We start from the raw sequence: 12,034 nt of genomic DNA on the forward strand, positions 1-12,034 counted from the left end.
ATGCCGGATCACCCCGGATCTGATCCGGGGAGAGAACCGTGTTGACGCCTTGGGCATCCTTGGACATCTGGGAGGCCAACACGGCAACTTTTGGAAGTCAAAAACATCCGTCGTCATCCGGGGACTGCCGTGCTGGCAGAGCAATCCGGGATGGTCCGTGTGGCTGCCGCGTAGCTGCCGTGTTGGTCCGTGTAAGCGCCGTGTAGATGCCGTGCAGATGTCGTGTAAATGTCGTGCAGTTCCGGCCGTATCCGTGCAGCTGCCGTGTTGATACCGTGTGTACAATCATCAACGAGGCTAGTCGACGCTCCACGTACCCAGGGCGAAACTATCCCGGATCATAGTGTAGATCCTTGAGGATCCGTGTTTATATGTGATTGGGGCTATACAGCAGGGCGTTACAGTAACAATAGTCAATCTCGAAAGCAAATTATTACAGCCATCAGATGGCCTGCAAGCTAGACTACAACGATGGCCGCTGAAAGACCAGAAGTAGAGTCTGCAAGGCTCCAAAGCCACTTTGTCTGCTTTCCGCTGTGTCCAGGATGGCAGCCAGCTCCCATCCCCTGCCTCCCATCTCCTCCATGACGGGCAACCACGTGGTGGTACTCCGTCTCCCTCCGCCGGACACCTGTCAATGTTGCATCGATACAAGACGGTATGACGGTATACAGTGCTTATCAAAAAAAAACAAAAAACAAAAAAAAAAGACAAAAAAAAAAGGTAATCCAACTTTGGAGGGCTACTATTCCATAGTTATTATCAGCTATGGAGAGCACATTAATGTTGGTTGTGAGGAAAGGGAACTCTTCCTCTTTCAATTGTATTGGTACCCATAATTGTGTTGACATTAATGTCATGCATGACTGAGCACGTAAAGTTTCAAGACAACAATGACAGATTGCACTTTTTTCCAAGTTCGCGTGTTATAATTGTGAAGGAACAATGCATGTCTCACTGCATGGATGAGATTTGTCATGAAAGTGGCCAAAATGGGCTGAGATAAGCGTCTGTGATTTAATGATTATTCAAGTAATCCTTTTAAACGGTGCTTGGCAGTACATCCACTTGGCAGCAAAAGTGATGTTTAGCAATATCAATAGAAAAGATTGTTAATACATTCAATGCAAAATATTAATATAAACGCTTTCCTTGGTGATAATGATGGACAATGCTGCATGGTCACCTGATCCACTCAAGTTCATCCTTTGTTTTAACCCTAACTAGGCCGGGCTATTTAGGTAGATGATAGAGCCGGAGGGGGGGGGGGGGCGCTCCCCCCCCCCCCCCCCCAGATCTCGGCCGTCGACCGCGCGATTGTGACGAAAATTAGCACACACATTGCCTACAACGTAATCTGAAGTACCATGAAGTTAATTTTTTAAATAATTATCATTTATGCCAAATTATGCTACTTTATGCACAATATGATGCATGAAATCAGTTTGGAATAAATCACTAAATAAACCTCAAAACAGGCACATTTTTGTGTAAATATTCATTTCAGTGTCCTTAGCAAAAATACAATGTAAGGAAAAAAAAAAAAAACTTGCGCCATGGGAAAAATTTCTAAAGTATTTTTTTTTATTTGTTATGTATTTCTTTGTTCTTTAGACTTTATTTTTTCATTGTTTTTTTCGATGGAATTTGTCCGCGACATTGTTCCGAGCAGGAGAATATATTATCAATTGATTTTAATCAATAAAACCCCCAAATAATCATGCTTTTTTCACGTTTTTGAGCAATTTTTGGTCTGACATGCATGTACATGCGCAATTTCGGAACCGCGCGCCCGGGCATTGTTAATTTGGTGTCAAAAGATGCGGGAGACTCGAAAGAAAAAAGTCATGAAACATCGCGGCGATAGCTTTTTGAGGGGGGGGGGGGGCAAAACGTCGAGGAGGGGGCCTTGCCCCCCCCCCCCCCACCTACCTAGTTACGGTTAACATGATGAATTCCTTGTAGCTTGTTACGTCGAGCGAGCATAATTATGCATTTTGTCCCTTTGAAAACGAGGTGAAGTGCCTATCCAACTGAGAAAAAAAAGAGAAAAAAAAAAACAATAGAAACATAGAGTCCAACCTTGATGTGATGTGAGTACTTGACGATCGAACACTCCCACGTTGGTTGTTTAGAGGCCGACCCTGTCGCTCTCTTCGAAAAGACCCACATAGTGTTGAAGGTGATATTGTCCTCGGAAGGGTTGAAAGCTTTGTGAAACAAGGGACCGAAGAAATAACTACTGGATGGATCGAATAAGATTATTTGATGAAGTTTTACACTTACTTGACGTTCCCGCAAAGAAAGTAAAGTAAATGCTTGTAGGACCTTTGCTGGCAATAGCAGGAATTGCTTATTATAACTCTCTGCGTGGTACATACATTTCTTGTCCATAGATATGTCTGTGATATTGTGCACATGTGTCTCATTGTCAACGAAAGGTTTAAACTCCCCTCCAAAAGACTAGACCAGAGGGGTAAAGTTCTTTGCCGATCGCTGCTGCTATACTGGTGGCCTGGAACCAGAGAATCCAGGATTTAGAGTCCGCGGTCTTCATCACAGGGAGCTTTAGATTTTCGCGACGGGGACGTTCAGAGGATTTAAAAAAAAACAAAACAAAACAAAAAACAAACAAAAAAAAGATGTTCTGAGCATGCGCAGAATCGCGTATGAAAATCCATTTATCTATAGCTTGCGTCTCACTACGCGCTCTGTGCTATTTTTACGTCCGCTCAATTCACGACGCAGAGAGTTACTTCATGCACAGATCATAGGGGGCGCCATTTTATCTTTTATAATATTATGTTGCGTCTCCGTGCAATCTAAAGCGGCTTTTCAACACGACGCAGGGAAGAGAAGAACGTCCAGCACAAGCGTCGATCGTCTCAAACGTCCGCGCAGCAAATCTAAAACTCCCTAGTAGGCCTATATGTTTTATAGGCCCCATCGTAACTCCACACCATGCTCATGACTGTGCGTCGCCCGAAAAGATTGCCGCTCGACAAATTCTTTCATAAACATCAAAAAAGGAAAATCCACTCCCAGTATATTACTCAAAACAAAACGGATGCACGCCACGAGTCCGACAACCACGAGTCATACAGCCAACAAGCTCCACACGAGGCCGAAAAGGCCCATGAGTCCGACATTGTTAAAAACAAGGTCCATGAGTACGACACAAGGCAAAAAACGACCACGAGATCGACATTACATCGGTACGCAGTGTCGGTCTCGGGTGGGCCTTGTTTGCCAAGTGTCGGAGTCATGGGCCTTATTTGCCTATAGTGTAGAGCTCATGAGCTGTATGACTCTTGGGCTTTTACTCGTGGGCTTATGACTCATGGATCTTTCCTATATGTAGAGCTCGTGGGCCGTATGACTCTTGAGTGTCGGGCTCGTAAATGACCCCAACAAAATATCCCTCACCCTAAATTTGTCTGACGGTCTCATCAATATTGAATTAATGTAAACACGCCACTATGTGATGGAAGTACATCGTATACCTTTAAACCTGTAAAAAAATAACGTTCATGGACATAAAGGTGCTAAGAATAAAGCCAAACATGACACACACTAAAAATTACAGTGGATTTCTTTTTTATTATCTGGGTTGGCCTATATACCAATTTATTTCACTCTAGTACTGAAATTTGCATATTGGGAGATCCTAAGATTCTTCAGTTCCAGCCTATAATTGTTCTCCCTTTCAAAACTCCGATCATAGTTTCTTTAAAGAAAGATTTCAAAAGACTAAAAAATTGCATGTGTTTTTTGTTTTTCAATCTACGCCGAAACACCCCCCCCCCCATAAAAAAAAAAAAAAAATTGTAGTTTCTTCCAAAACCCAAAAGAAAGCGTGTCCTCCAAATGAGGTGTATTTGGTAAAGGGATTCACCCTTGCCAACCACACGAAATTAGTTTTAAACAAGCTCGAAAGCCGGAGCTCGGGCTTGTCCATCACTTTATTTACAGCAAGTGAATCCTGTTTATTATGAAAACTAGTCGCAAATTGGGATAAGCACAATTTTTACACATTTTAAAGACCAGCATCATCAGAAAATGCAAAATAAAACCTTTCCAGACAGTGATATCCCACTTGATACATAACAATTGGGATATTCTTGAAATCATAATCAAAATGTTCCGTATTTTCTTATAATTTTGCGTTCTTCTTAAAGCAGCTTTTGTTCGCAAATATCCTCAATTGACAAAAATGAGTGTATTGCGATCAAACTCTTTATATACCATTTTGTGTTATGTACTCATAGGCAAAACAGCGCCCTCTAAAGTCCCAATCTATATGACACTCAATGGAATATCGGCAAAATTGTTCAATATATTTACCTCCTTGGAGTTTTGAGCTGAGGTAAGTGACATCTACGATTTTCCAACCCTGCTGCAGCATGTTCTGCAGCTGCGGAAACACATCGCTTGCAAGCCCGTAAATGCGGCGGCGTGAGACACGCATCCTCTCGACAGTCGTGTAGGTGACGGGAATTACAAGCGACTGGTACACACAAGGATTCGACTGAAGCTCAAACGGCTTGTGAAAGACTAGCTGCATCAAAAGATCTGTATCGCAAGATATAAATGTTAAAAATGAATTTATATAGTCATAAAAAAGGCTCACGTTATATCCAGCACATCCCTAATAATGTTTCTATTTCCACCACTTTCAAAACATTGTATTTGTTCCATTTCACTCAACAACAAGCCAGCCAGATACACTAATATTTTTTTGTATACAATGAATTTATGAAGCAGTGGAAATGGGGATGAATGATTAACTTTCCCACTCAGTGGCTATTATGATAGGTGGACGAAGAAGAAAAAAAAAAAACTCTAGCCGTACTTATTAACAAAAAATCAAGGAAATGTTGAAATCTAAAGTTTTCTTCTTTTTAACGTTTTATTTACCTCAGTCGCAACAACACATTAGTAGTGGTATTGCCCATCAATGGCGTTTAAAGACTGATCAGTAACAGACCCACACAAAATTAATGTTATATCTTGGTAAGCAATCTTTAGTTCTGAGTCATGCGCCTTCCGTATGCCGTAATGCCATCATCTGTCTTTTTATTTTCATGCGTCTCATACATATTATACGCGAAATGAACCGCAATGTAAGTTTCATCAAAATCAATTTATTATTAACATGATTATACTAACTTTATAAAAAATTTCTTCACTCATTATTTACCTAAACTACAAACATCACACCCATGGCTGGAGAAAGCAAATACCCCTTAAGAGAGTTGAAAGAAAATTTGATTGAATTTGGAGTGAGCTAGATATACAGGAACATTTCGAACATCGTACCGATTGTTTTTACATTCAAAGAACAAAACAAACAAAACCAAAAAAGAGAGAAACTTGTATGCTCACTTGTGTTCTTGGAGTCTTTGGAGAGCTTATCCTTAGAGTATGAAATGCCTTGAAATGAGACTAGCTCGTATCCGCTGTGAGCCTCTGATTCAATCTGGTATGAACGAAGACAAAGAAGGGTGAATATTGCTCGGTAATACATTCTTTTGTTTTTTATAGGGCGAAATATATAGAAATCCAAGTAAATTCACATTTTTTTTTCTAATTTTGTTTATTTGTTAGTTATCAAAATGTAAGCCTTCCAAGTATACGTGTATCAAAATCTTTAAACTAAATTTACATTTTGCTAGAATGGAATCGAATCGAGAAGGCTGTTCTATGATTAAGATATCGCCGGAATGGGTAACCAGGCAATAATTTTTTAAACAGGTCTGGAGTAGGAGTTGAAATTGTGGAATTGCTGAATCATGTAATTATCACAAATTCAAGGACCTTCCTGGAAATGTTCCATCTAAATTCCATTAAAGTACCTTAAAACATAAGAGTGGCAGAGTACGAACACATACCAAATAAGATTTTATCGTTTTGCATTTATTTCATTGTTTACATCTTAACTTTATTGAGTCATTTTGTGTCGTCTATGTTTTTCATTCGATTTTTGTGTCTCTGCGTGATGCCTATCTAAAATTATTTATCATTTAGCATTTGCAGGTACATATTTTTACTCGGAAGAAGGCCTATGTGTTTCGTGTACAACAAGGAATATTTTAGAAGTTATGATTACAAATATACTGCTTTCTTATTACTTTCTTTTTTAGCAGCTTTAATCACAAATATCTCAGCTTAACAAGAATGAAGTTAGCTCGTTTTGTCACAAAACTCTTCAAAAAGTATAATATGTATCTATATATATATAATAGAATGTGTGAGTTAGTGTATGTGTGTGTGCGTGTGTGTGTGTGCGCGCGCGCGTGTGTGTGTGTAACCTTAGTTCCAGCTCAGATTTGCCTGTCTGGATCTGTTACTCGAATCAAAGAAGTTTGGACTATTCTTTGAAAGATCGTCAAATGAATATTGAGTTCAATATTGTATCTTTGAATATTCAAACAAATACTTCGACTCTAGAAAAAAAAGAAACAAAATAAAAAAAAATCCTCGTAATTCCATCTGTAAGAACATGCAGACACAATAGCCACATTTTCAGTGTGGTTGTGCGACTCCTTCATGGATATCTTTATTAATCGTGGAAAACTAAAATACAAGGAATTATCGTAATAAATGCAAAAAAAAAAGGAACGTTTTACCAATGTGTTGAAGTCGGTGAGGTTGGCTGTTTCACTCGCGTATGTTACATTCTCTCCTACTGGGTGTAAGTCATCTTTGATGCTGATAGAGACTTGTGCAAATTTTACCTGGCCAACTGGAGCTAAAGGACTGCCATTGTTTTTTATTCCAGCGGGACGAGGAGCAGGCGAAGAAGAAGAAGAAAGACATAAAGACAGAGATAGACAAACAGACAGATCGGGAAAGAATAAAGGAGAACGGAAGACAAACATGATAATAGCGATACAAATTCCTCATGAGAGGAAGTTCCTACACAAAGCGATGATAATTTTATAAATGCTTTCCCCTTTTTCTGGTGTGGTCACCGTTTCCTCATTGTAGAACTTGAACAAGCTTCATTTCCACATTATTCAATGGGATTACCACAAAGATGAACCAGGGCCCCGTTTCAAAAAGCTGTTACGCAGGACTTTACGACCGACTGGAATATGAAGTGCCAAAGGAGTGCATTTTCCCCTTACTTTTTAACAAAGTACGACTGCTATTTTCATCTATATTAAGGTAAAAATCCACTTTCAATTATCATTGTCATGTGCAAATTTAAACTTCAGCTATTGAAATTAACAATGATTAGGAAACCCACTTGGCTTGCCATATCTAATTCGTTCGTAAAGTTGTGCGTAAGTTTGCGAAAAGCTTTGTGAAACAGGGCCCATAAATAATTCATTCAATTCCCTTAATCATAGTAATTTCAAGAAAGGCTTTGTTAGATATGGGAGATTTCTTTCCGATCACCATGGAGTTGTATTACGTGTAGGGGGAATGCACCCTACAAGCACTGCTTTTTAGCATTCCTTACCATGCCTCCCCATTTCCTTCCCATTTCCAGCATTTCCGTATAGTTACAACATTTTTTTGTAAACTCATCCTGAAACAGGCCCTCGGGCATGGGGTGGTAACTTTTTTCCACTTACACGAATGCGCAGAATTGTGGGGCCGGTTTGACGAAGAGATATCAATGAAATTATTGCAGGTACAGTTCGACCTCGATTATCCGGCCCCCTTTTATCCGGAAATCTCTATTATCCGGGCGCGTTCACGCAGTGAAGGATTTTTTTTTTTCATCCAAAAATTGAGAAAAAACAGTGACTTTGATGGATCTATCTCACTAATTTCATAAGATGTGCATGACAGGTTTCTCAATATCTAATGAGGTAAAACATGTATGATTTTCACATAAAGATATACTTTATTTATGTGAAGAAGGAACTACAATTTTGCGCAGGCTAGCATAGATTACACCACCGTTGCGGGGTACGCTACCTGCCTAGCTGCCAGTGCACTGGGACGGCAGCTCGGACGGCAGCAATATACATTAACATTGTGACTCCCATATCCGGCCAATTCGCTTATCCGGATGAGCGCCGGTCCCGACATGGCCGGATAATCGAGGTCGAACTGTATCATATATTGTCATAGCCATGACAGCAACCGCCAATATACAAAGAAAGTCGTTCATTGCCATGGATTTTCACTCGGTTCATCGCATCTTCCAATAACCATAAAACCTCCCTTGGTGAAACCAAGGAGGTTTGAAGCTCCTTGGTGAAACGGGCCTCAAGAAGTTTCACACAACGTGCGCAAGCGTGCATCATGACTTACGAGTCTTCTGGTTTGACGAATATTGCCTGAAAGAAGATGTAGTATCGCCTCTCCATGCCGTACTGCACGTGTAGTTTTTGCTGCAATCCTGGTACCCACTTGAGCACGACCACGCGATAGCCTCGTAGGTATGGATCATTGAAGAGCTCGAAGTACGGCGTCAGGTCAATCCTTAGATTTCGGCCTGCCAGGGTACGAATACGAAATCCATAACATTTATTAATATTACTCTGTTACCTCGAACACTCCCTAACAAGTCACTGTTTAAACCAAGGTGTTCAAACCATCCATCAAAATAATTTCTCAAACTCTAAGGCCTATCAAAGTCTTGTAAGCCTTTGCTGCAGTATAAATGAGATTGAACAAATACTAATCCTTGCTCATTTCTCAAGGGTTTGCGACAGTGAAAGCCTATGAAGGGAGAATTCTAGACTAAGAAACTGTTCTAAAACGAGTAAAAAATTACACTCTTCACCCATTCGTGTGATTCCTATGGCTTTGATGCCGATGATGTCATACTGAAGGCGCGTTCCCTTATACGGCACCGCGTCGACAGGCAGGGCGGAGTGCTCCCCGACAGTTACGGCGCTCGAACTACCACTGGCGCCCATTTCAGTCCGTCACGTGCTCTGGTTAAAGGCAGATTATAGAGAAGAAAGAATGCGTCAATTAAGTTTTGTACAACCACAGGAAGTAAACCGTAAAGGGATGGCATAGTTTTGGTTGAGATTGGACTCCAGTAGATTTCCAACTTTTTGTGTGTGATAATGAGAAACCTCTTATGAAATGATTATGAAAAAACGTACAATTCTAAGAGGAATTCGAAGTTTATTTGATCAATTGATTGGAAATTGGTTTTGAAACGGCTGAGATATCCAGAAACAAGGAGGTCCTGATATAAAATGGGGCCCACCTTTTATTATAGCATCGCTTTGTTTTAGTTAAATTTTGTCATTGGATATGTCAGCCATTTCAAAATCTATTTTCATCAAATAAACGTTGTATCTCTCCGAGTTTTATACTATTTCATATTTCATGAGTGGTTTCTAACTAACTCTCAAAAAGATAAAATATGATTCCCCAATCTCAGCCAAAATTATATCATCCATTTAATACAGAATGAGTGCACACACACCGTGTTCAAGTTGATAAAGATAAAATTAGACCATAAAAAATGGTAGACATTTCATCCTAACACAATCCCTTAATCAAAAAGGTTCTGGAATTTTAGAGGTTTCCATTATGTCTTCAAGAATCAGTAAAATTAACCGCTACTACGCTGCAAGAAAATCCGGTTTAAATATTAAACACCAAGCTGGTGTTGAATTTCCGGTGCTCATTTATGGTGTCAGATTAACACCTCCTGGTGTCATTTCAAAAATTAATATAATTTTTTTTTTTTTATAGTTTCTTAGTCACTACTGTTCTTCTTGTTGATTTTGAATTTCAACAAGGCGATCAAGATTTTCCGATAAGTACTCGATTCTTGGAAAAAAACAAGAAAAGGTGTGAACGCATTTACACCACAGTAACAGAAGTTGGTGTGGTCTCCGGACCTATTGAAGCTGGTTGGGTGTTATACCATTGACATTAACCCCAGCACTATCAAATCAACACCACGCGGTGTCACTGTTGAATTAACACCAGCGCAGTGTCAAAAATATCACCAGCTACAGTGTCAAATTAACACCACGAAGTGCAGCTAAACACTATCTTTTCAACACCATCAAAACAAACTGGCTACACCTGCGCGTGTGGTCTTCTATAAATCGGTGTTAGATTTAAAGGGATGGTACAGTATTGGTGGAGGCGAGGATTAGGCTTTTAACTTTTTGTAAGATACCAAGAAACCACTTATGAAATAGTACAGAGCATTGAATTCTATGCCGAATTCAAAGTTCATTTGATGAAAATCTGTTTTGGAATTACTGAGACATCCAAAAAAGAAAGTAAAATAAAGTGATCATAATAAAAGGTGGGTCCCACCTTTTATTAGGAGGACCCACCTTTTATTAGGATTGCTCTATTTTGGGTATCTCGGCCATTTCAAAACTAATTTTCATCAAATAAACGTTGAATTCCTCTTGGAATTCTATACTCTATCATATTTCATAAGAGATTTCTCATCATCTCACCCAAAAAAACTTACAGAAATGACGTTAGGGCTAAACCTGAACTGTACGTTTCTTTAACACCCATGGTGTGAAATCTAACACCGATGTTTTGAAGTGCTTATGAGATACGTTTTCAAATTGGAGGATGCCATGACGCAAACAACAATGTCTACCACTGAGTTGTTCAGATATCATGGGTGTATGCAAGGGGGTGGGGGTGGGGGGGGGGGGGGGTCGGGAGGGTCGTACGACCCCCCCCCCCCCCAAAAAAAAAAAAAAAAAAAAACAATTTCAAAAGGTCCACTTTTTGTAAAAGACATGCACCTTTGTATGCACCAAATGGCCCCATTTTAAGACATAAAATTCAAAAACTCCCTACCGTGGGAGGGGGGACACCCCCCTCCCACACGGTCACTCCACTTCCTCGGAATCCGTCGCTTCGCTCCCTAGCAAAGGTAAAGATCAAAACATTGTGATTACGACCCCCCCCCCAGAAAAAAATCCTGGATACACCCCTCGATATCTTATATGCATTGCCCTCTTGACACAATATAGCAACAAGAACAGGATGTATCCATGCAGTTTATCAAATGCTATGGTCTTGCAATATACTAAGTAGCCAAGAAACGATGATCTCTTCTAGGGGAAAGGGGTGGGTTGCGGTTGCTAATTCAAAGAGCAAAAACATGTTTTTATACGTATAATAATTATTATACACAATTTGATAAAGGCCCTACCTATCAAGGGGAGTATTATGAGGTGATGATATTTCTTTTTTTTTTTCTCTCTCTCTCTCTCTCTCTTCAAGTTGGAATGTATTCGAGAGAAAAAAAAAAAGAAAAATAAAACCCCCAAAGCAAAAGTTAAATTCCCAAAATTTTGTTGCCTTATCAGGCTCGATTTAATGAAGCTGTATTTGTTTTGTTTTGTTTTTTTTTCTGTTTGTTTGGTTTTCTGTCTTCTGAAGACGGCCAAAATATGACGCGGAACTGCACATTTTGTAAGTGATATGACGACATATGTTTTATATATATATATATATATATATATATATATATATATATAACAAACAGACATCGCAGTAATGCTAGCATAGAAAAGTATAGTGCATCGCCTGTTTTTTCAACATTTTGCATTTTTAATGGAATGTGAAAGTATTCTGTTAATACGTATTGTGATTTCATGTAGAAAATATTTTTGTGTAATTTGATTAAAAAAGGGGATATCATTACACTATGTATGCTATACTAGTAGGTTGCTGACAAATTTGTAAGGGGAGGATGCTATATCATTGTTAAATTTCCAAAATTGACATGTTACACTTACTATTATTTGCATAGAAATGTGAACTTTTCTATTCTCCAATAATTCTCCCATTTTACTTTTACGGATAATACGATAGTCCTCTTATAGTTTGTTTCGCGTCAACTTCAACGCGGAGAAGTTATACATTCTGAGTGCATCCAGAACAATGCGACGCCTTTAAGCTTGTTGGATTACCAGCTAAACAGCTTAATTGTATCACTTACCATATCCTTATATCAATTACTGTCACTTTACTTATGATAATGAAACCCTGTGCCACGCACAAACCCCCTAAAAAAACCCAAAAATTACACATAAATTACGATCGCTTTATTTGGAAGTAA

The 12,034-nt window shown here is 39.3% G+C and overlaps 1 protein-coding gene across 1 annotated transcript; it reads right to left on the bottom strand.

Annotated features, from left to right (window-relative positions):
• Positions 1-463: 463 nt before the first annotated feature.
• Positions 464-8,882, bottom strand: LOC140235677 (uncharacterized). Its single transcript, XM_072315697.1, has 7 exons — positions 8,747-8,882; positions 8,272-8,455; positions 6,630-6,759; positions 5,386-5,479; positions 4,345-4,572; positions 2,083-2,210; positions 464-631 (listed from the first exon to the last, which is right to left on the bottom strand). Exons 1-7 carry the CDS (start codon positions 8,880-8,882, stop codon positions 464-466), a joined length of 1,068 nt encoding a protein of 355 aa, XP_072171798.1.
• Between the last annotated feature and the right edge of the window lie 3,152 nt (positions 8,883-12,034).

This window comes from Diadema setosum, chromosome 12 (genome assembly GCF_964275005.1).
Source record: "Diadema setosum chromosome 12, eeDiaSeto1, whole genome shotgun sequence".
NCBI lineage: Eukaryota > Metazoa > Echinodermata > Echinoidea > Diadematoida > Diadematidae > Diadema > Diadema setosum.

Excerpts from the sequence above, each read along its gene's own strand:
- LOC140235677 (XM_072315697.1), bottom strand. The coding sequence starts at position 8,882 with ATGGGCGCCAGTGGTAGTTCGAGCGCCGTAACTGTCGGGGAGCACTCC. Across the intron at positions 5,480-6,629 it reads TCACCGACTTCAACACATTG|ATTGAATCAGAGGCTCACAG; the intron begins GTAAAACGTTCC and ends CGTTCATACCAG. Across the intron at positions 4,573-5,385 it reads CAAAGACTCCAAGAACACAA|ATCTTTTGATGCAGCTAGTC; the intron begins GTGAGCATACAA and ends CTTGCGATACAG.